Source organism: Ixodes scapularis, unplaced genomic scaffold (assembly GCF_016920785.2).
Source record: "Ixodes scapularis isolate PalLabHiFi unplaced genomic scaffold, ASM1692078v2 PGA_scaffold47__10_contigs__length_4178495, whole genome shotgun sequence".
NCBI lineage: Eukaryota > Metazoa > Arthropoda > Arachnida > Ixodida > Ixodidae > Ixodes > Ixodes scapularis.
This window is the reverse complement of record NW_024609876.1, coordinates 549,319-572,675: the sequence shown is the minus strand read 5'-3', so window position 1 is coordinate 572,675 and position 23,357 is coordinate 549,319. Positions and strand designations below refer to the sequence as shown.

The window sequence follows — 23,357 nt, the reverse complement described above, 5'->3', positions numbered from 1 at the left end:
CTTAACTGTCATGCATTTAACGCCTTGACTGCCAGGTTTTTTCGCCGATGCGCACCCCATGTGAGGTTTTCCTGCGTGCCGAATGCCATTTCAGTCCCAGTAACATGGTGGCATGTTTTATCTAATTTATTTTCTTATCAAAGACATATTTATCTGTGGACAAAACATTCATTAATGTCTGCATGCCTCCAACCTAAGACATTTTTCTGGTGCTGTACTTTTTAAGACACGGTACAACTAGGCAAAACCCTACCTTGACCTCACAACCTGAGAGCACAGGCTGCCTTAATCAGAATCTTCTTTAGTTTGGAAGTGTACATTCCTCATTTTCACAGTGGCTGGGGTCAGAGTTTATCAATAATTTGTAGATCTCCGTGTTCACCTTGAAGCACGAGGTTGAATGACAAAGATTCACCATTCTGAAAAAACAAAGGAGTAAACCAAGAAAGTAGTCACCTAAAACAAAATTTTCCTCCTGGAAAAAACAGGAGACACTATGAGACAAAAAATTAAACCATGGCAGGGGGTTTGCTTGGGAGTGCCGCCGAGTATACTCGAGCACTCAAAGGGGTTAAAGGGACACTGACAGGGTATTTATGCTCGCCGAGGTTTTTAGTTGTACATGACATATGGGAGCTCAACTACCCAGAACAGAATTTGCGGCTCGAAATTCGGTTTCTTTCCGCCCGAAAACCACCGATCAAGAACTGGCCGGTTCGAGTCTCGCTCACTCTCTTTTTCGCAGACACGGGCCGTTTTCTAAGGTATCGATGCGACCACCAAATTTAATGAAAGTCGTGGGTCACTGAAGGCATACACTAAATATTAAAAATAGAAAAAAATATGAAACCCATTTTTTGTGGCTTCTAAAAAGCTGTAAATACGTTGATTGAAAAAAAAAGTTCCACAGACAACCGGAAGCATTCTGTGCGTTCGTCGTTTCGCGTGTCGTGGGACTCGCGGGGACGGCGATGGCAGCGGACGACGGGCGTGGGACCTCTATTTCAGAACTGTCGTTCGCGGTACCGGATTTGGGACTGATCAAAAGAATTGGTATTCATCCCGTACGACACGCCCGGCCACCAAGCCGATTTGCACGAAGACGTCGCCGAGCCGTCGCTCCCTTCTCGTAGCTGAAGACAACGCTCGCTCAAACGTCAAGCACGACGTGTCTACTTCGAGTTGAATATGCACGCGTACGATTTCTTTACTAGGTGCGAATGTCCCCAAAGCGTGGTGCTTCCCGACTTCGACCCGGGAGTGCTTTTGCTAGAGAAAAATCGACAGCAAAAACTTTCCAGCTTACAGTTTACCGGCTGAATTATTACTAAGGAAAGAGATCCACCAGAAACGGGATGCCCCAGTAGCTCAGTGGGAAAGACGTCCGGTTCGCATGCGGTAGGACCGGGTTCAATCCCCCGTGAATTTTTTAAAAATTTTTTTTCAAACATTTTTTTATGTTTACATATCTTTTTCTTTTTCTTACAATCATCACTGAAGAAACGAACGAAAAAATAACAAACAAATGTTGTGGACGATACTTCGCTGAACTAAACGGTATGGGATTTCCGTTTTGACACTTGCGAACTCAATGTAATCACTTTCCACAAAATGCAAGGAGCATATAAATCAGGTAGCGTCCGCTTTCCAAGGTGCCCGTAAATGTTCTACAGGAATTGCAGCCAGCCATTGGTCCCGATCCCATTGATCTTTCGGAAACTCTGTCGCACAATGCCACTTTTTTTCGGATGCAGGACATGTGAGCCGGCTCTTCACGCAACATCTTGGGTTTATTCTTTTCGGAGCCGATCACGGAAATTCACCACGGGCACTCACTACTCATCTCCAACTCCTCAATGTACAAAACAACTCATCTTGGAGTACAGAACAACGAGCGGAACAGACATAACTGCAAAAGAATCGCACGGCAAGCAGTTCCCGCACGCCGCATCGCACGCCGCATGTCGTGTCGTCTGCTACCAGAGAGGAGAAAAAGGAAAAAAAAAAAAAAAAAAAAAGCCGCACACTCTTTTTTCTTCACTTCTCCGACCTCCGTCGGGTTTCGGTTTCGGTTTCGAGCAGTTGCGTCTTTTGGCTTTATTAAAAAAATACGATACTCTGTTGCAAAATATTAATTGGGTAGTCCTCCGACACCATAATAAAGCGCCTGGCAAAAAATAAAAAAAATTTTTTGGGGGGTGTCAGTGTCTCTTTAAGGTAGAATGAATCTCGGTGAATCATTCTTTTCACCAAATAGTTCACTCGTTGGTTTCAGAGAAGACTAATCTAGGTTAGGCTAAGCTAGTTTAGACGGGTTTAGTTCAGTTTGGGTTAGTCGAAAACTCGCAGGTTGCAGATCTGCCCTTGGGGGGTCCTCACCCAAAGTCCGGGCCGTTCCCGGGGGGTCGGTCCTGCACCCCGGAGCGGAGCACGGGCACCGGGTGGAGAGGCACCAAGCGGAGCGGGACGGATGCCGTGAGCAGCTCCACGCTCACGGTGCACAGGGGGCCTCGGGCACAGCAGCGCACTTCCACGTGGGGGGCACACAACACCAGGGGAAGCCCTTCCTCCAGAGGCACTCGCTGCCAGTCCTGGCACAGGGCCTGCCACGGCGTGATGCAAACACATCTTGCGGCATTTGATTTGTCTAGCCTCTTCGCCGAGGAAGGCTCACTACTTTGGAAGGGAAGGCTTCTACAGCACAAGTCACTAATCGCTGGCTCTTTGAACAGATAAAGCAGACTGAATGCGTCCAATCAGTGTACTTTATTAGTTAGAACAATGAAATCATCAACCACACTAAAAAGCCTGCGCCGCAAATGACTCAAAAACACTGACTGTTATTGCCAAGGTCTAGGGAGACGTCCGCTGGGGCAGCCTGCAGTCCCACATCCCGCCACCTGTAGCCGATATTCTTTAGCCAGAGCCTCGGTACCTTGGTCCTAAATTGCCGAATAGAGGCTGGAGTCGGGCTTCACTGCCCGATTGTTTGGTTATCATCTGGTATTTTGGGCCCCAATCTCCGAGAAAAAGCCAAGTTATGCTTTGTTCCCTGGGTATTAAAATGCCAAAAAAAAACAAAAAACTTCAAAGTCTGAAGATCATAGACTGCCACAATATCTCGAGAGATGCCCTGCCCCCAATTTAGGCTTAGCTTGTAGTTCATGCAAAACCACCAAAAGAAAGTCCACTCCTAGAAATTGCATTGCCCAGGTGACTTGAGCAATAATGGGCTAGCTTCTTCTAACACTGTTATCTTGATATACTTTTTGCACATGTCAGGGCCCTCGTTGGCGCCAATCGAAACTGTCCCAAGACAACATTCGTCTCACCAAGATTGCTTAGGTTCTAGACCAGCTGGCAGAAAGCACTCGCATTCAAAGAACAAAAAAAAAGCTTGAGGTACACCTAAGTACTTCTTATGAGTTATGAAAGCGAAAGCATGCACGCCACCTCTTCAGCGCTTCCTTCTTTCGTCGACAGTCGAGCGCGCGCTCTGACCTTGGGCGTCGAGCAGTGGAGCCACTGCCTTATAAACATGCAGTGCCATGGGGTAGCCGTCATTGAAACTGAAGCGCAGTGGCCAATGGGAGCCTCGTCGACGTGCTCCAGCCAAAGGGACTGAAGCCAAAATCCATCAGCTTTACTCCGCTCCTTTGGGATCAAGGAAAATAGGTGCCGTTGTCTAGGTTCTTCGCGTGGTTTCATAGCTGGGAGCTACCTCACTTGGAGAAAGGATTTAAGGTACCCTTTGGCACGGTTTCAAAGCTGATGACGTCGGCTCGCTCCATGGGACAGTCAATGCTTTCGCATTAAAAAAGAGCAGCCACGTCATGCTTGTTGTTGGAATGAACGGTAGACATGGTGGCTGAAATGCCCTATTGTGTAGGATGTGGGATGTGGTATCGAGACCACAAAGGCAAAATAGAGGCGATTTGAGTCACGGCAGTGGTCTTGTAAGCGAACGGCGCTGACCAAGTTAGAAAAACTGGGCAACAAGTTGAACAACATCTTAAACTTCAGTTACTGTTCTACAGCATGTTCCCCCAAAAAATTTAAAGGGTCTTTTTCATAAAAATTTAAAGCATAAATTAATTGCCAAATACTCATTCTCCACCCAAATGTAGCACCATCAGTTTAAATCAGATGCCAAAGTTTCAGAGCTAACTGTTATCTCAATCAAAAGTTATGTGATTTTTTGTACATTTCAAAGGAAAAATAGGGCCTGTTTTCGCCCATTCGGTTCCACGTATTCAAGTTGGCCACCATTTTTCCATTAAAAATGAAAGCCGTTAACAACTTCCTGTAACGCCGAATTGGAGCGCAGCTCTTGAGGAGGAGGAGGGAAGGGTACTGAGGGGAGGGTAGACCCCTCCTCCCTTCTCCTCACCTCGTCATCCTGCCTGCTACTCCTCCCTCCGAGCAACGTCGGCTTACGAGGGTCAGGCGACCTCACATGGGTCATGTGACGTCACCGGGTTCACGTAGCCTCACGGGGGTCACGTGACCCCTAAGAGCTCGCGTGACGATGACGTCATCGCCCCTGGTGACGTCATCAGTGACGATGACGATGCGGATGCCGATGACGTCATCGGTGACGTCACCAGTGACGTTACGCATTCCATAATGCACCGCGCAATTACGCCGATAGCGACGGCGACGCCGCTCAAGCCGGAAACGGGCGCCTAAGAGCTGCGCTCTAGAATTTCAGAAAATCACTTAGTATAAGTCTTGAATAAGATAACGGTTAGTTCTGAAACTTCGGCAACTGGTTCGGACGGCTAGCAGTACATTTGGGCGGAGAATGAGGGCTGGGCCAAGGCCGTATATGGGGAATTTGGCTAGTTTATGATCTCGCGCCCGTAACGCCCCTCTCCCGAGTGAGCCAATCAGCTCACGGCGCAGAGTGAGAGGCACTAGAGCATGCGCGTGAACTTCCGGCTGGTCCCAGCTGCGTGGGGAGGGCTGCCATTTTCATTCATTTACTGGTGGAATGCATAGGATAGACATCCAAATTTTGCTTCTTTCCTTTTATTTCACTGGCTCTTGCAAGAAAATGATGTAGTGTTATTCCTCGGTGGGTTAAAAAGCTAACAAATTATGTTTTCTCAACGTTTCACCACAAACTTTTATTCAGGCGAAAAAGAAGTTGGCCCGTAGCAGACGACGTGTAGCCTCAACAGTGCTCTGCGCTGAAAGTGTGTTGCGTCAAAATGGCGGTCGTTCCTTCTTTGCTCCCTCCTTCCTCTCTCGCTCCTTCGGCACTTTCCCCCCCTTTCTTCACTTCTCTCCCCTCCAGCACTTCGTCGCCCCACCTACTGGCCAGACTCCCAATATACGGCTCTCAGTAGGCAATGCGTGGTTTAATTTTGCAATAAAAAAAAAACTGTACAATTGTTTTTGTTTTGACACCCTGCACATTAATTTTATGACGCGAGTGACGGTTTCCCGAACACATTCGAATAAATGAGCACATCCGAAGTTTGGGCCAGAGAGTGTAGACCAACATTCACATTCCTATGATGTGTGACAAGTTGTGTGAGTGGAATGCGAAAAAACCCACTTTAACAATCCTTAGAAGACTTTGCAAACCCGGCTTGGCTACACTAATTTTGAACTTCTTTTCGCCGCACTGCAAAGGCTGCGGCCAAAAGTTGATTTTATTTTTACCCAATTCACTCTCAATTTCAATGCCCCTCAAAATATTACAGTAAGCAGCATTTGCAGCTGGCCGAGTCGGTACCCGGTACAAATAGCAAGCAGAAAAAACGCAGAGACAAGAACTAAAATAAATTAGTAAATTAATTTTAAGATGGCTTGAGAAGAATAAGATTAGCATCACAAGCTAAAGATTATTTGGCTTCAGGGCTGTTGGAAAAACAGAAATTTCTTGAACATATTTTGAGATACCTCGTAGTCATTAAAGCCACCAAATGAGTTACGCACCAGGGTAACGTCAATTTGCTTAAAATCATTGTTGCCAGTTATCTGAAGCATTATCTCAATTCATAAAACACAATCCTCCACAAATGTTAAAACAGTCCATGACAGAGCAAGACGACGTCACCTAGGCTTCCGGACACTGTTCTGCAGCTAGGGAAGTTACATTTTCTTGTCGTAACAATAGGCAGTGACATCCACTCTGTGCTAGACAACAAAATGGTGTTTCCCTTGAGACAATGGGGTGATGGAGTGCCGATACTCAAAGCATAGCCTATTTAATGGCTCTAGTAGTCACATTTCTCAAGTCATAGTCATTAGTGAAGTCACTCACCGATAGGCTTGCAAGACGTTCTTCCCTCGTCGGCTCCCGATGCTCTCCAGGCTTCTGAAACTGCGCAAAAAAGACCCTTTTTTCGAGCCACTTCCAAGATTTTAGAAAAATTCACCACAAATTTTCCAATTGATACTTTTGAGACCAACAAGAATTATAAAAGAAATCAGCAGTGGTCTACAGCTTTAGAGGCAACAAAGGGTCCATGGACCACCATTTGAGAACCATTGGTCTAGGGCAATGGTTCTCGAATGGGGTCCACAAACACTTTGGGGTACCTAAAGGCCTTCTTAGCTATCAACCAAGTAATAAATTTTTTTTTTCTAATTGATGCTGACTGTCTTACATGTGCATTGAATGAGTAGGGTTGATTAGTCTATGCTTCAGAGTTTCAAAGTTAGCTTGCATGCATTTAGTTTTTTTATTCACCCTTTTGTCATTGTAATCGTCTATTATCTTCCACCCTCCCCGGTGGATGGGGTCCCCCGTCACTTTTGCTGATCCAGATGGGGTCCATGAAACATCAGTGGTTGAAGACCACTGATGTCTTGAGGACTTATCGGGATCACAAAGGGTTGCAATGAAAAACATGATAAAAGTCTGCTGTCCATGCAAAAATCTTTGTTCCTTGGTGGGAATCGAGCCAACAAACTCTCGCTGAGTAGTACAGTCAAGCGTCCCTATGACAAATGCCTCGACTATGAAAATGCCCGTTTAACAAAGTAAAATAAAGTCCCAGGACAATCTCCTACGTGTTCAATATGTTTCTCTGATACACTACAACCAATTCCTGTTTAACAAATATTTGTTTTCTAGGTGAAATGTAATTGATGTTCCGTAAATTGTCGCTCTCAGGTAACGTGCGTAAAGAACAGAAATATTGCAGGAATGGCAATGGTCGACACAGCCGCAGCGCCGCCTCCGCTGTGCCCCTTTGCAGTCGTCGTGCCGCACGTTTCAGGACCGAAATCATTTGCTTGCGTGCAATCATATGTCTAGACGTTGCTGTGCAACTATGTTTCTGCTTAGAAAGCCTGTAAGCAGCAATGCAGTCACGTAGAGCCACCAGACATAAGGTTACACACTAACAAATTATTTAGACCCAAAACCGAGAACACATGATGCAGAAGTGGCAGTGCAATGCAAGCAGCACCGCCTCCGCCGTGCGTGTGTGCTTGTGCATATTTTTGTTTGCTTTTGTTTTGCTCATGCCACTGATTGAGTATGCGCCACTCCGTTTCAACATGAAATTTTTTTTAAACGCTCCATTCCGGCAATGCTTGCAGTCATTTTCCTATTTTGCATGTACGTCAGCACATCTGAAAGAACCCGCGCCAACAAAAGTATATCTATACATATAAAAAAAATATTTTCGTGGGCAGTTGAAACTTTTTTTTTTCGTGTCTTGGCAGCTGTTTGATTGACACGCCGATCTTCGTCAGGATCCAAGATTCGCAATCTCGCTCAATCCAAGTCCCAAAATTGTTTTACCTTGGAGCGATAATGTACAGTCGAGGAAATGTGATCCGTGACTCTACCCGTGACGCCAAAATCCAAGCAAAATGAGTAGACACAGACAGAAAAATGTGCTCCCCTCCTTGTGCCGGACAGATATTAAAAAGGACTCAGTCTGTTTGGTTGTGCGCCCCTCTCTGTCCTCGCTGCACCGTGCGCAGCTGTCATGTGCCCAAAGTGTGGGTGATTCTGCCACGCTGTTTAGGTGGTGCCACCACGGCTGCCGCGCCGCACCTATGAGAGCAACGCAGCCGCTTCGAGAGCCTTCTCCGAAAGACATGTGATGGTGTAAGCCGCTGCGCAAATTACAAAAGGCCATATTTACACTGTCAATGAACGTCTCTCATCCGCTGCGTGATCGGGGGTCGGTGTCAGTGGTTCAGTGATTATTGCGATTCGTATTTTGATGTCAGTTAAGTTTGTTGTGGAAGTGTGTGGAAGTCTGGACAGCAGGAAATTAGTGTGCACCAAGGAGTGCCTGGTGTCTCGGCTGTAGATGACAAATTTTCCCAATGGCAGTACTGGCGGTACAACCGCTAGCCTGGCGTCTTTAAATTGCGTCATGCAGTGGTGAGAACATGCACGAGTGCCAGCACAAAATCATTTAAAAAAAAAAAGGTAATCGAGCTTAGAGGGGCACTTCAGTGCTTTTGAGATTTTTGTTTTATGGTCATAACTCAATCTACCAGCTCTAAGCATTCTAGAAAACCCGAAGTTACATTTAATGCGTGGCTGATTTGCACGTTAGAAAAGTGATAAAAGATCCCGACAGTTACCGTTGGCTCAGAAAGACAGATGGCGCTACTGAACCTTGCTGAATATGGTCGAACAACGGACAGCGCTTGTTAGCCCCTTGCAAGCAATGCGTTACCGTGTGAATGAGTGGCCGACCAGTCCCGTTGGTCCATGCGAGACCCCATCGCTCGCGAGTGGCTGACAAGCGCCGTCTGTCGCTCAACCATATTCAGCAAGGTTCGGTAGCGCCATCTGTTGTCCTGAGCACACGGTAAGTGTTGGGATCTTTTACTGTTTTTTTAATGTGCAAATTGGCCGTGCATTAAATGTAACTTCGGGCTTTTAGGATGCTTAAAGCTCGTAGATGGAGTTATGACAATGAAATGAGGATCTCAAAAATCACTTCAGTGCCCCTTTAAGATACCAGGATCCTGCAGCATGAGCTCTGGCACCCCATGCTCCGAACTGCAATGTGCTAGCAGACTCCGCCACCGTTCTCACTTTTAATAAGTTAGTTGTCAACGTAGAAAAGCTTGTTTCTAACGTCGCTCATACATACCATATTTTGCGCTACGTATACTTTTTTTTAAAACATCTCGAATGTCGTGCAGGTAACGTCAATGTGTGATAACACAAATTTGGTTATCACAAACTACAACAACAAGGTTACCTGTACCACGAAAAATTTCGCCGATCCCGCGGACTATGTTATAAAGGCGTTTGACTGTATACATACTTATGGGGCCTGAAACCATAATTCCCAAAAAGAAGACTGCTTCAATTGTCCCAGAGATTATCATGAGCATAGAAAAAATGACAAAAAATTATAACTTACCTCAATACTTTCGCATATAGCCGACTGACACAGAATGTGTCTTGTGTTCGCGTCTCATTCTTTAACATACGCATTCTCAAACTTTTTGATCTCGAGGAACCTCTATGTGGCTTGACTGAAAGCTAGAGAAGCCCGCCCGGTCTCGGCATTGATGTGGTAAAGCGGTGCAAAAGCCCAAAGACCTTGTGAACAATAATGCAGATACTAAGGAGTGCCTGGCTGATAGTGGTACATCAAAGGGAGGCTTAGATATGCGCAAATAGTGCTTAAACCGGGAAAACACCTTACTTTAGGACAGGCACGATGGAGAAAACTTGGGAGCCCAGGGAGCCCCTCGGTTGCTAAAAACCCAGCTTGAGAACGCATGTCCTAAGACGGTGATACTCAAATGGAGGTTCGCAAAGGCATTCTAACGATTCATGAAGCCCTAACTCATCAGTCAAGCCCAGTAATAAAAGTTGTCTTTTTCAGATTGAGGAGAAAAATTCCAATTTTCAGGCGAGTTTTCTTGTGTGTATATCAATGACAGAAGTATATTTCACACTATCCCTTAGTTATATCCACTTATTAAGTCAATATCATGATTACCCTATACCTTTCCCTTCACCTTACCACGAACCGAGTCCTCCATCTTCTCCACCGATTCACAAGGGGTCCGCGAAGCACCAATGGTTGAGAACCACTGTCCTAAGAGATTACCCGGAAAGCCTAACAAGTAAAACAGACGCAATGAGTCGGCACGACCACAAGGTGCATTCTGTGTCTGTCGTCTTTACGCAAAGTATTGAGGCAAGTTTTAATTTTTATATCAACTCTAAGGTTGCTGCAGGTAGTAAGCAGACCCCATCAGGCCGGTCCCTTCGCTCGACTTCCGCTGACTTCCTATCCGAGGGCTGAAAAACGAGGGTACCTTGCATGGGGCGTGGACAATGCCAGACGGCAGGGCTGCCCTCCCGGTGGACAGCTGGTCTAGCAGCACTGTGATGCCATTTTTCTCTGGGCAGGGATAGCACAAACAGACCGTTCAGACAAGGCAAGGATGCGAGACATCTCCAAAGAGCTCTCTATTTTGCCACGTCACGTTGCAAAGGCGTAGTGTTCTAGTTTTGTACTTCGACAATCCAGGTAACCGCTCTTGATCCATAATAAAAGAGACAGTGGCAGTTATGTACTCACTTATTAACATAGAATGTGTTTTATCAGTTGAATTATACGAGAAAGTCGTGAAGAACAATCACGAAGAACTGTCACCTCAATTTTCCCCCTACATTTAGCGGTGAAAATGATGTCACATTATGTCAGTTACCCTGCTAAATTTAGCGAGGAAATTGGCGTAATGTGATCATGTCGTGTGACCTCGGGTCACGTGACGTCATGTTTTCCATTAAATCCACCACGAAAATTGATGTGACATCACCGCGTCATGTTACCTCAAGTCAAGTGACGTCGGGTTCGGCGAGGTAGTACCGTAGTTTAAACTGAACACATTCTGTGCTCTCTGGTCTTTGTCAGCAAGCTCCAGCTTGCGTAATTTTATTTTTGCAAATGATTCCCAGATAATTTAGCAAAAAAAATTATGTAATTTTTAGGATTTTTTTTTTTTTTATTTTTATGAAATTTTACTTTTAGGGCTTGACTTATCAGTAGGCAAAGAAGGCAGCTGCCCAGAGTAGCAAAGTTTGGGGGTGCAGCAAATTTAGCAGGGTGGCTTTTAGCGAGTCTGCAGTGCAGATACGAATCCCTAAATAAACTGAAGCACACAGGTCATAGAAAAGGCAGAAAATGAAGGAGATGCCAACCAATGATGACGAGGAGATGTTAATAGTACAACATGCCATCACAAATAAAATTGGCGACGTTATCATGACAGACTCGTTCGCTCCACTCAATGGAGCGAATATGCTGTGAACGCAGAACTAATTATGCCTAGTGGCGTTCGCTTTGAGCGTGGCATCAGAACAGTGACTTTTGCGCCGCGTGCAAAGTGAGCGTGCCGCCGGAGAACGTTTGGCAGTTGTTCGCAGCAACTTTTTCCCGTAAAGTCCAGATGAACTCAAACGGCCGGGCTCAGCTTATCGAAATCGTTCTGCAGAAAGCCCAAAGTGGCTACAGAAATGATCAAGCTAAACTCAATAGTAGTGGAGCCTCCCGCAATAATTCTTCGCGATAACTACTACAATGATCTCGAAGGTGCATCGACTTCTCAAGTTATCGCGAAGAATTATTTCCAAAGTTACAAAGAATTATTTCCAAAGTTACAAAGAATTATTGCCAAACAAGATAACTGCCAAAGTACCGCATAGTAGAGTTAGAAAAGCGACTTTCGATAACCCCATCTAAAATTTGCCCAAAAAACATTGCAGAAATATGTGTGCGTGCAAGTTACCTACGACCGGAGGGAGAAAGTGGGGGCGGCACTTTCAAAGACTGCCTAGGGCAGCGATATGCCCAGTCCCACCATAGATCCACTAATTACCGAGCCCCTTTCCAGAGTAACGACGCTTCAGCCATCTAAAGGCTTAAAATTATAGTGGCCAGTTGACCAAAGCTTCATCTGAAATCGAAATACACACTTTTCCGCGCTCCACAAATGTTAAATTAGTCCACGACGGAGCAACACAATATCGCCCGGGCATCCTTACACCGCATCTAAAGCTTAAGAAGTCACATTTTCGAATTGTAACAGCCAATCGCGCCTGCTCTGCATTATAGACCAAAATGGCTGCGCCCGCAAAGAAACCGAGCAATGGAGGCTTTAGCTCTGTGTGCGCACTAGAGGTGCACGACACGCAGAAGCGTTGTCGAAGGTGGGATGCTCGTGCTGGAGGCTGGAAGTGAGACAGCTGAAGCTCCTCCCTGCAGTTACTACCTTACCAGTGACTACAGTCTCCCCTGCCTAGCCCTAAACATGTTCTGCGTTTTTGGGGAGTCGGCCTCCAAACAAGGTTCCCACGCAGATACTAAGTTGCTCACCGGCACAGACGGTGCCCTGCAGGGCTGGGGCCTCTGTAGCGCTCCTGTCCAGGCTGACCCTGAAGGCTGCGTTCAGGGCCTGCTCCTTCAGCCTCACCAGTGGCTTCCTGCATGGATGGACGGATGTTAAAGGCTGTGTCCTTTACGACGGACGGTAGCTTGCGCCGCCCAGCAGTAAAACGTCGGGTCCAGCGTTGCCAAATGATGAAATCTGCCACCAGACTTTGAAAATCTGGTGGAACTCTCGAGCCTTTGTGCCCTGGTTAGTGAACTACTACACCAGACGATGTCTGGTGAAATCTGGGAGTTGTATCCTGCTCGTTCCGTTGATGGTGAGCAGGGCAATGAAGTTGTATGCGAGCAGGTTTGTAGTAGTGATTTAATGTTGCAGCCGCGCAAAAGGTGGGAGCAGGAAAAACTTCAGTAGCAACACAAAAACAACATGGCGCGCATGCTACTCTCGAACAGGGGGTTGCTCCGAGAGCGGCACTCCCCCTGGTGGGTACAGAACACTGGGGAAATAAAGTAGCCAGCGCATAGGGAAGCAAGCATAATTTGGCAAACAGCAAAGGCTACGGTCCCAGTGAGTCAGTCTCTGTGTTTGAGGGAGACACAAAACTATCTCGCTAGTTGCGTGCAGTGCTGTCAAAGCCCCGGGCAGGAGAAAGGGGAAAGCTGCTTTTGTATGAAATGTGAGTGACGGTCTAATCTCCAAGGGGAACAAAAGCGACGTCCGGAACACACAAAAAAGGGTTTGGGTAAGAGGTTGGTTCCTCCTTCCTCTCTCTCCTCAAACTGCTTGGGTTATGTTCTCGCCCCTGTACCTTTGGTAAAGGCTGCCACAGGCTTCGCTGCAATCGCTCAGATAGGCTCGCTGAGGCTGTAACATTCGCTCTTTGCCAAGTTACGGCGAAACGAAGTAGAGATGTCTCTGGTGTGAAAACTCTGCCGTTCTACACTCTGCTAAATTGTCCGAAATCGCGAAGGAGAGGGGGCAATGAACCAGCTGCAAGTCATATCAGTGAAGGAAAGTGTGTGTTTTACCTAGCGTGGCCAGAGATATAGCCAATAGCCCTGAAAGGAAAGGTATTAGGAACCTCTGGTTCAGTAATCTTTTTTCTGGCTTCGTATCAACTTACAAAAATTCATCTCAAGTTGGAGACATGTATTATATACCATGTTTTCTAGTTGAGTAACATACTGTCGAAACCGGTTATAACGAAGTCATCGGAAATCACTTCATTATATCCGCTATTTCGTTATAACCGACTTCAGTTATAACGAAGTGCAAAGGGGAACGGGTGATTGTGATCGCTTCGCTGTAGCCAATATTTCGTTATAACTGACTTCATTACAACCGGTCTCAACAGTAGTACAGCCATATCTGAGTCACACTCTTTTTTTTTAAACTGTATATAAACAGTATAACAGTAAAACAGCATATTGTCACGAATGACAAGTGATGAGGCGATAATAACTGAAGAAACTAAGCGTTTAATGGGGGCAAACTTGTGCCCAAAAATAAAAAAGGAAACAGAAGATAACAGCAGAGCGTCGCGGGCGTCGAAGTCGGCGAAAGAGCACAGTCGAACGCTGGGCGAAAACTGACTCCGCTCTCCTTGCGGAGCCCCTTATGTACCCTCGTTGGTTTCTGGATTATTCAGCGTAGAACTTTCGGTGCGTATAGCAATCGGAACACGATCAGTCGAGAATGTTCTCGTACTTACGAGAAGCCCAAGTTGAAAGAATAAATAAAAGGACAGTCCGCTGACTGGAATCGAACCTATACCTTCCGCGTGAAAGTCAAGCGCGGTAACCACTGGGCCACGCGCGCGTGGCAATATTTGAAATAAACTATTGCCAATTACCACAGTCTCGCTCGCAAGTTGTGTCCCGCTTTCCAACGGTGGTCACCCCAGAAGCGACCATTCAGTGAGTCGACCGCGATTTGCTAAATGGTCGCTCAACAGAACTAAAGTGGCAATGCAAGCAAGTTTGTTCGTGATGATAAAAATACAGAAAATGCGCGTAGAAGACACGGACTGACGAAAGAAGAGCAAGAAAAAGTGCTGTGACAAGTAAACATTTACTTTTAAACAACGCAAGCAAAAAAGCCACAGATACAACAAAGGTCCCGTGCAACGGTAATAGGTTGGAATGTTTTTCACTTTACACAAGCTTAGATGCGCTAGAAGGTCCCAAGAATAGTTGTGCAATGCCACTGACCAAGAAGTATCTTTGTTGCAGTGGAACTTCAAGGCTAAAAACAGACGTTATCTTTCAGTCTCTCCTTCGCAAAACCTGATGACGGAGCTGTGGGGATCGCATTGCTGGCCTTGTTAACAGTGCGATCACCAGGATTTCTTCATAGAGCCTTGCGATTCCCGCGGTGACGACGTTTAAATACGGCTCATACAGTGGGCATGAGCGCCGCATAATCATTTGATTTAGGCTCGTGACAATCAATGCCTAGAAATGCATTTGGCTAGTGGTTTGGGCCCAATCACTGCCACGACTGGAACAGCCAAACCTTAACAATGCGTGGAACTGAGTGTGTGCCCTTTGCATTGCCAACCATAGAGCATGGCTATGTCAAATATAATCGGCATTTAATCGGCACCAGATTATGTGGCCACTTGTTCTAGCTGCAGGTTAATGGGGTGAACACTGCTCGTTTATCTCAAAATGTTTCTGCAACTGCCGTGGTGTGGAAAAGAAACCACAACAATGCGTGTATCGCAGGTTATGAGTGTCAAGGAATAATTCTAAGCGGTATTTACGGAAAGTACAAAAATTTCTGCGTCACCCCTTTAACAGTTTACTAATGACATGTTGCTCAACCATGGTCACCATGTGTCAATAAAATAAACATTTCTAAACAGCACTCCTCCTGTGTACTTTTATCAGTCAGTGTCCTTTGTGCGCTGCTTTCATATTTTTTATAGTCACTCGACGGGATGGCATCCGTTAACGTAATACGGAACTCCTCTGGACCGGTTTGATGGTGAACGGTGGTTACCTCTCCCAGTGGTAAAAATAGCTGCAAAAGAGATTTTCAGGCGAAGTGACTGCCTCCGAGGGGAGAAAGAACGTAGTGTTCCAGCCCACTCCACTCAGTAGACGTAAGCCTTACCATCCACTTTCTTTAATACTCACTTAACATGGGCTTACATGGTGCTCCCAAAAGACACAAATGCGGTTAACCTCACTTTCAATTTGAGCCTGTCCACCCTCTTTCTGCACGCAAAATCGGGCTTGAATAATTGACGCGAGGGCGAACTCACGGCAGCCATTTGCCTGGAACACTAGGCACCTTTAGTTCCTTGTCCTCACTAAGCCAGTCACGTGACCTCAAAATCTCTCTTGCTGCCATTTTAACTGCCAGGAGAAAAACTTGTATGTACCAGAAAACCGGCCGAAAACATGTACTTGAGACACTATTAAATTTTTAAAATTTGTGGCTTGAAGGTGATTGGTTGGAATTGGTGTGCCTTCCGACAACCAGCAAGTTTGTTACATCGTGCTGCACCCCGCTACTTCATGGCTAGATTAAGCTAAAGCAACCTCGACTGATCTCTGAAGCGTCATTTTTTTACCCAACCTACCGTATTTTCCAGAGTACAAGTCGCATTGTTTTTTTTTTCGTTCAGACATTTTTTTTGGTGCGACTTGTACAATGATGCGACTTATATAAGATTTATTATTTTGTTTCAAGGTGCGATGTTATTTCTTTTATACGCCGCGCGATATCTTTTGTAGAGCACCATAACTACGTAGCCATAGGTGGTGTTTCTCCCTTTAGGAGGCACTGCTGTCGCCACACTATTGTGACTTGGAATGCGAGATATGTGGATAAGCAATACAGTGAGAGTAAAGCATTTAGAGCATGTTATTGATGTTGCTTAGTGCAGCCATAGTTCCATATTCTTTTGCTTCAGTCCCGTAACACTGAAAAGTAAGTGGGCTCATTGGAGAATATTTTGTAACGTCTTAGTTTCCGTTTGATGAGCTGTTTTTAGAGCGCAGCTCTTAGGCGCCCGTTTCCGGCTTGAGCGACGTCGCCATCACCGTCAGCGTAACCACGCGGTGCATTAGGGGAAATGCCCCATGATGCAACGCGCGGGTCCCTCGTGACGTCACGAGGGTCTCGCGCGGTGCATTATGGGACATTTTTCATGGTGCAACGCGCGGAGAGGAGTAGGGGGAGCTCCCGTGACCCCCGTGAGGTCATGTCACGTGACCTTGGTGACGTCACTTGATTCCTATGAGGTCATGTGACCACTGTGAAGTCACGCGACCCCGGTGACGTCACGTGACCCCCGTGAGGTCACAAGGGTCACGCGATGTCACATGACCTCACGGTTACGCCGACGCCGCTCGGAGGGAGGAGTAGCAGGCAGGATGAAGAGGTGAGGGGGAGGGAGGAGGGGGTATACCTTCTCCTCATTATCCTTCCCCTCCTCCTCCTCAAGAGATGGGCTCTAATTCGGCGTTACAGGGAGTTGTAAACGGCTTTCATTTTTTGTGCCACGCTCCAGCTGTGTTGCTACATATAAAAGGAAGGATTGTGGCTAGCCAATCTTTTATAGGTACCAAAAAAAACTATGTCAAGGTTTATCTTTCTGTCTGAGCATCGATGCTCGCGTCGTCTCCGGGACTTGGCCTAGGCTAGGCCTAGTGCTCCAAAGCTTGGTTCGCGAGTGTCTAGCTCCTTAAACTTTCATTCGCTCGGCATGCATTAATTAGTTCGAATAAAGTCGACTACCGTCTCATTTTGCACATTTTACGTCCTTTTGCTGTGAAACACTCGATTGCCCCCGCCAGACAGCACCACACTATGGGCATTTCTCGCGAGTCGAAATGTGCGTCAAACAGTATGTGCGATCTAGCAGTTATACGAAACTCCGATTTCGCAATACCAATGCGCGTAAACTAAAGAACTCATTATGCGAAACGTGCAAAGAGGTGCGACTTATATACCAACTTTTCCATGAAAACAGCTTAACATATGGATGTGCGACTTATACAAGGGTGCGACTTATAGTCTGTAAAATACGGTAGTTTATTTTAAGGGGTGCTGAACCGAAATTCAAATTTCACAAAATAAGCTTGCAGAAGTGTTAGACAGGGTGCCATAAACCCCGAAACATCACTCATATAGCCATATCTCGAGCGGATGGCCGGATTTCTGGAAAATAAAGGAGTGAATAAGGGAGAATGTTGACGTCATCTTCTCGCAGAAGAGTTGAGAAGGAGGAGAAATGGCCTCGCTCCCTTTCCTCTCAGCGCCCTCGCGGAGTGAAAGCGAAAAGAGGAGGAAATGAGAATCGCGAAGTAACGTGTCTTTTCGGCCTTGTGAGAGCGCGCTTCTTTTACAAAAATATGACGATCCGTTGGAGATACCGCTTTGTGAGTGATGTTTAGGGATTTGTAGCGCCCCGCCTATCGATTCTGCGTTGTTTTCTGAAATTCAATTTTCGGTTCAGCATTCCTTAAGCCAATACCAAAGTGGTATTGGCTTACCTTCTTTTTCCTCTCAACCAGCACAGAAAGAGGGAAAGGGAAAACAATATCAGCTGCAGATATTTCTACATGAGGCTAAGTTCAGCACGGTGTCTCAAAAGTGTGTGGATAGGACCCGAGACACACTAATCCCCAGTTTCTTTCAAGGCATCAGGATTTTCAGACATCCCAATTCTACCAGAATGCACATCACACGGGCTTGTATTGTATTGTACTGTATTGCCTTCTTTCCCCTCTTACGATTTCATAATCTAGCCATATCCATCGTGCGCGACATTAGTGATCGCTGAGGCACTGTTGGTTCATCAAAACCACAAGTGAGGCCAAGTGAATTGAAGTTAGGCAGTACATAGACATGGCCAAGAGACTCACCTGCAGACGTCAAGGCCCAGGGCGACTGCTTTTCCAGATACCAGCTGGTTCCAGAGGAAGGAGGAAGTGGACGAAGCACTGCACAAGCACCGAGTCCCAAGAATAAAAAAACAAAAAAGATGGAGATGACACGAAGCATCTGGGGCAGTTAATTGATCACTGCGGCTACCTCTCCCACATAAAGTGAATAAAAATATTTATTCATTTATTTGTTTGTTCATTTGCGCATACTGCAACCTTATGTGAGGTCATTGCAGGAGTAGGCGGGATGCCGGGGCTCACCCCTTCTTCTCCCCGCGCTGCGCGGCCGACGGGAAAACCCGACTTCCCTCTCCTCGCGGCAAGAGGGGAGTCTGAAGAAAACGGGTTTCACCACTTTCTCCTCTCCCCTTCCGCACCAAGAGGGGAGAGAATAAGGGTTTCTCCTTTCCTCTTCTGCGCCAAAAGGGAAAAGAAGGGTTGTTTTTTTTTTTTTTTTTTCGTCGCGGCGACGACGTACAGCCTACGAGCCCGAAATCTCTGCAGTGTACGTCGCACGCAAAGTAAAGAACGCCTGCTCGCATGGAGTTATTAAATTCTTGCCTGACTGCCACCTTGTCCCCACTATGCCGGCTATGTGTCCCGAAAATCCTTCTTGCGATTATTTTAGCGGTCGCGAGAGACAGCCGTATTCACCAGCGTACCGCCCCTGGGCCGTCCGACAGCACTCCAAGGACTCACCTGGACTCACGGCTAGCCTGGTCGCACGATGAACGCATCTCCGCCGTCGCCTATCCCCGTCTGCCCTTGCTCAGACCTCGAGTCGCCTTTCGATCCTCGTCGAATCCTACAGAAAAATGATTCGAATCGAGCAGAGCCGAGTAGAGCGGTTGCATTGCACGTCAAATCCCGTCAAATCACCCCGAAAAATTGCGCGCATTTTCTACAGTGTTTCCAGCCGTTAGTTTATATCCGGCCAAATACAGCTCATTCAGTAATTCAGCTGGCTCAGCCCGCGCCACCTACCCACCCTGAGGCAAGTTGCTTTCGAAACACCGGAACCCAAATAGATTGAACAGATGCCGGTTTACGAAAGGCGCGAAGCCGGCTGTTCGCTATCGTGATGTCAAGCGAGTTGGCGTTGTAAGGCGCTCGGCGACAAGTGGCGACAGTGCTCTCCCCACCGCCCCCTTGGACCACTCCCCCCTTCCTGGCCCCGAAAATGGAGGTCCCCGAAATCGGCAACTTGCTGGACCTCGACCCGTATCTGAAAAACTACGAGCAGGAGATCAGGCGACGGTGAGCTGCGGGTCACCTTCGCGCTAAGGGGCCGCTGCGAGCCGCCCTGTTTTTCGCAGGTACAAGTGCTTCTCCGATCGCCTGACCGAAATCGAGAACGTCGAAGGGCTGCTGAGGTTCTGCAAGAGCTATGAAGAATACGGCATCCACTGCCTGCCGGACAACAGCGTTCGCATCAGGGAGTGGGCCCCCGGCGCCGAGGCACTCTTCCTCCGCGGAGACTTCAGTGAGCCTTTTTCATTCCGCTTGACCGCGCTGACACCCTGAATGAAGCTTGTGCCGCCCCTATGTTTTCGGACCTTGAGCACTTCATGCTGTCAAGGGCAGGAAGCTCCTCTGCTGCAACTGCTAAACGTCATCTAACAACCCGCATCGGCTTGCTGCAGTTCACGCCTTCAAACTGGTGATCCGTGGCTGGTGTTAAGTTGAAGGTCAGACGTTTGCGTCGGTTGCATTCGGGGCAGCCAGAACGGCAGCAACGACAGAGTCACTGGGAGAACGGTGTTTTGTATGCGGCGTGGCTACGGGCACAAAATGTGGTTGGGTTGGTCACTTTACTTGCGCTGCTGACCTGTCTCAGATGGAGAAAAATTTGTGGCTCCAGCAAGACCTGCGGCACCTAGCGGGAAAATAGATCAGAACAGGTTGCTAACTTTCTTCTCATCTTGTGGTGGCACTTTCGATTGCATGTCGTTGGCAATCGACACGATGGCGAGGAACGTAAAGCAAGGGAAGTTGCACTGGTTGTGCACATAGCAACAAAAATGACAGGATCGCAGAGAAAACCGTTCCCCATTGCCTAATAAATTAGGTATGCCTTGCATTTCGCTTGTCATGTTGTGTACGGTAAACAGTTGTCCCGGTAAAGGGCTGTCCAAACAGGAATAGATGCCGGTTCTCGGAAGGATGCAGTAGGATGGCATACCACGACACAGCAACGGCATATGACAAACTCGTTTGCACTCTGTTGGCTATCAATCAAGGCCTCCACTGCTGAGGTCTGTGCCATCCAAATATGGAAAGGGAAGGATACAAAAGCAAAGAGGTGAAACCTCTTCAGCTTTCCTCCCTTGGCAACAGCGGCCGCAGCAGAACAGAGGGACGGCCCACCATTGGCAGGTCTCGTGTGACATCAATCGTGACAAGTGCCAATACCGCAGAGGAGGTGAGGAGTAAACTGTGTCCTTTGCATGATCGATGTCCATACTGAAAACGGACGGGCAAACAGCAACTTTCATTTTGTATGCTGGTGAAGTGTCGCTTTGCGCCATCTGCCGTGTCCTGATTGGACAGCCATTGACTCTGCTCTTACTGTTGTACTAGTCTGAGCTGCGTGCTGCGTAGATTGCTCTGAGTGCGACCGTCTGAACCAGGCACTGTGCGTTTCTCAATTTTTATCAACATGGTAGAAAGACCAACAGAGCGTCCCAGGTTTTTATCATACTAAATAAAAATCTGGGCAAACAATCCTGAGGTCAGCGTTGCCTGATTTAACTCGCGCATTGTGCGCTGAGCCGTTACATGGCACAGCACTCGTTGTATTTGGTTTTCCGTAAAACGGTTAAAGAATTTCAAGCAGAATGACTCTATGTCATTTAAGCATGTCTTGCTTTTTTTTTTCTGTCACAAGCGGCTAAGACTACTTGTGAATTTGAGCAAGTGGGTGTTTGTTAATGACCTGGCTTTTATGAAAAGACTGAAAATAAGCTCGACAGCATAAGCCTTGGATTCTGCACTAGTGACTTACATGCTCAGGTACGTCCAAGCATTATGGTTGTTCACAATCGGCCCATCTCGATTTTTACTCCCTTTGGGTAAGACATAGTAGGAGCAAAAGAAATTGGGCAAATGTGAGGTCACCGGATAGTCAGGGAAAAGTCAGTGAATTTGAAAAGGTCGTTTTGGGAGGCACCCTGACAAAAGACGTTCGGAAGGCACCGTGGACGTTGTGGCCTTCGTACTTCGAGCAGAGGTCGCACTGACAAAGCGTCCGGCTAGCTGAACCGGGAGGACCCTGCTGAGCAGGGCATTCTTTGCAGACGGCTGGGAGCGGCTGACACATCCGTTCAAGAAGCTGCCCTTCGGCAAATGGGAGCTGACGCTGCCGCCAAAACCGGATGGCTCCTGTCCCATCGACCACCTGTCCAGGATCAAGGTGCGGCCTCCCGTGGGCATACGTGGTCACAGGCTTATGTCCTCGTGAGCCCTGATGGCCTTTTGACGTAATATTTGAAATTGCCATTTTTTTAGTGCTCTGGAGTTTGTGGTAGCTCTCACAAACCCTTCAATTTTAGCTTAAAAGATTCCTTGAGAAAGGTGGAAACTGGAAGAATAGAAAAAAATCTGGAATTCATATTTACAATTGATGCTTCGGCAGACGCATGCTGAGAAGGTAAGTGCGACAAAAGACACTACATGGGCAGAATTTTTGGGGTTGAATTGGGTAAATATGTGCATTTTTGTCTCATTCATATAAACAACTTTCACTATGGGCAATTTTGGGGGAAACAGAAGTACAGAATGTCACCAAAATAAATTTACAGGTTTTTTTTTTTATTGCAAAAATAAACTAGGCATTGCCAAACGCTCATTCTCTGCCCAAAAATAGCGCTAGAGGTCACAACTAGATGTCACGGTTTCAGCCCGATCCGATACCTTATTCAAAAGTTATAGGTGCTTTTCTAAAAATTTTAATGGGAAAATGGAGCCCATTTTTGCCCGTTTTCGGTTTCTGGTGACGTAGAGCCCCATGTATTCAAAACATCTATCGGCCGCCATTTTCCCATTGAAATTTTCAGAAAATCATTTAAAACTTTTGATTAAGGTATTGGATCGGGCTGAAACTTTGCCATCTTGTTGTGACCTCTAGCGCTACCTTTGGGCGGAGAATGAGCGTTCGGCGATGCCTAGTTTATTTTTGCGGTGAAAAAAACACTCTAAATTTTTTTTGTGACACCCTGTACGCGTTCACAAAACATGACTGGTACATGGCTCTACAAGGCTGGTGCCGGCCCACAAATGTCGGAACTTTGCAATGACTCAATCGGAATCAGCTGGGCGGGGAGTTGAAACGTGATCTGCTAGCTGGAACACATTTTGCCGAGCAGTCACCTGGGGGGCATTGAGCTTAGAAGGGCACAAACACTCCCCAAAAAATGTTTTTCTGTTTAATTTTTTGCCAGGTAATTTAATACAGTGTCAGGAGACTACCCAATCAATATTTTGGTGCAGAGTCGCATATATTTTTAATAAAGTAAAAAAACTCAACTGCTCAAAACCGAAACACGAGTATGGATGGCTCATACCTCCATTTCTTTGACGTGTGAAGCAGACGATAATGAATACGAAGTTGCCTGCGCCATTTGTCGTGCAATTGTTTCGCATTTATATCCCTGCCCCTCAATGTTCTGCGTTTGAAGATAGATAGGCCGGTACCGCAAACGACTGTTTGGAAGTAGCGGTCCCATGTCCGTCACAATGTTGGTCCGTCGTGCGCCGCCATATTGAGAATGACTTGTACATGTACTTTCTGTGATCTGTGCAACTTTTTTTTTTCTGATCAACATATTTGCAGGTTTTCGGAGGCCACAAAAAAGGGGGGTTCATGTACAGGGTGTCACAAAAGAAAATTTACACGGTCTTTTTTACCGCAGAAATAAACTAAGCATCGCCGAACGCTCATTCTCTGCCCAAAGGTAGAGCTAGAGGTCACAACCAGATGCCAAAGTTTCGGCCCGATTCGATAACTTAATCAAAAGTTATAAGTGATTTTCTGAAAAGTTCAATGGGAAAATGGCGGCCGACGAAGTTTTCAAACACATGGGGCTCTATGGCACCAGAAACCGAAAACGG

General features: G+C 46.7%; 2 protein-coding genes and 1 long non-coding RNA gene across 5 annotated transcripts in view; 2 read left to right on the top strand and 1 right to left on the bottom strand.

The window, feature by feature from the left end:
* LOC121837534 overlaps nt 1-2,473 on the top strand; it is a 32,186-nt gene extending 29,713 nt beyond the window's left edge. The window contains exon 3 of the long non-coding RNA XR_006078181.1: nt 2,350-2,473. This is a non-coding gene — a long non-coding RNA (uncharacterized LOC121837534). The remainder of the gene's footprint in view (nt 1-2,349) is intronic.
* Nucleotides 1-19,176, bottom strand: part of LOC8028227 (SCL-interrupting locus protein homolog) — a 44,341-nt gene extending 25,165 nt beyond the window's left edge. The window contains exons 1-6 of one of the 3 annotated variants that reach the window (XM_040221105.3): nt 18,948-19,176; nt 18,228-18,305; nt 12,333-12,439; nt 10,270-10,355; nt 6,275-6,334; nt 2,380-2,603 (exon numbers count right to left, since the gene is read on the bottom strand). In XM_040221105.3, the coding sequence (XP_040077039.1) occupies nt 2,380-2,603; nt 6,275-6,334; nt 10,270-10,355; nt 12,333-12,439; nt 18,228-18,305; nt 18,948-18,985 (593 nt within the window). In that variant the 5' untranslated portion in view covers nt 18,986-19,176. The remainder of the gene's footprint in view (nt 1-2,379; nt 2,604-6,274; nt 6,335-10,269; nt 10,356-12,332; nt 12,440-18,227; nt 18,306-18,947) is intronic. The other 2 variants (XM_040221106.3, XM_040221107.2) reach the window with 2 other exon arrangements.
* A 19-nt stretch (nt 19,177-19,195) lies between these two features.
* LOC8028228 (1,4-alpha-glucan-branching enzyme) overlaps nt 19,196-23,357 on the top strand; it is a 44,570-nt gene continuing 40,408 nt past the window's right edge. Inside the window, exons 1-3 of the mRNA XM_040221112.3 lie at nt 19,196-19,505; nt 19,565-19,731; nt 21,545-21,660. Of these exons, the coding sequence (XP_040077046.2) occupies nt 19,429-19,505; nt 19,565-19,731; nt 21,545-21,660 (360 nt within the window). The 5' untranslated portion in view covers nt 19,196-19,428. The remainder of the gene's footprint in view (nt 19,506-19,564; nt 19,732-21,544; nt 21,661-23,357) is intronic.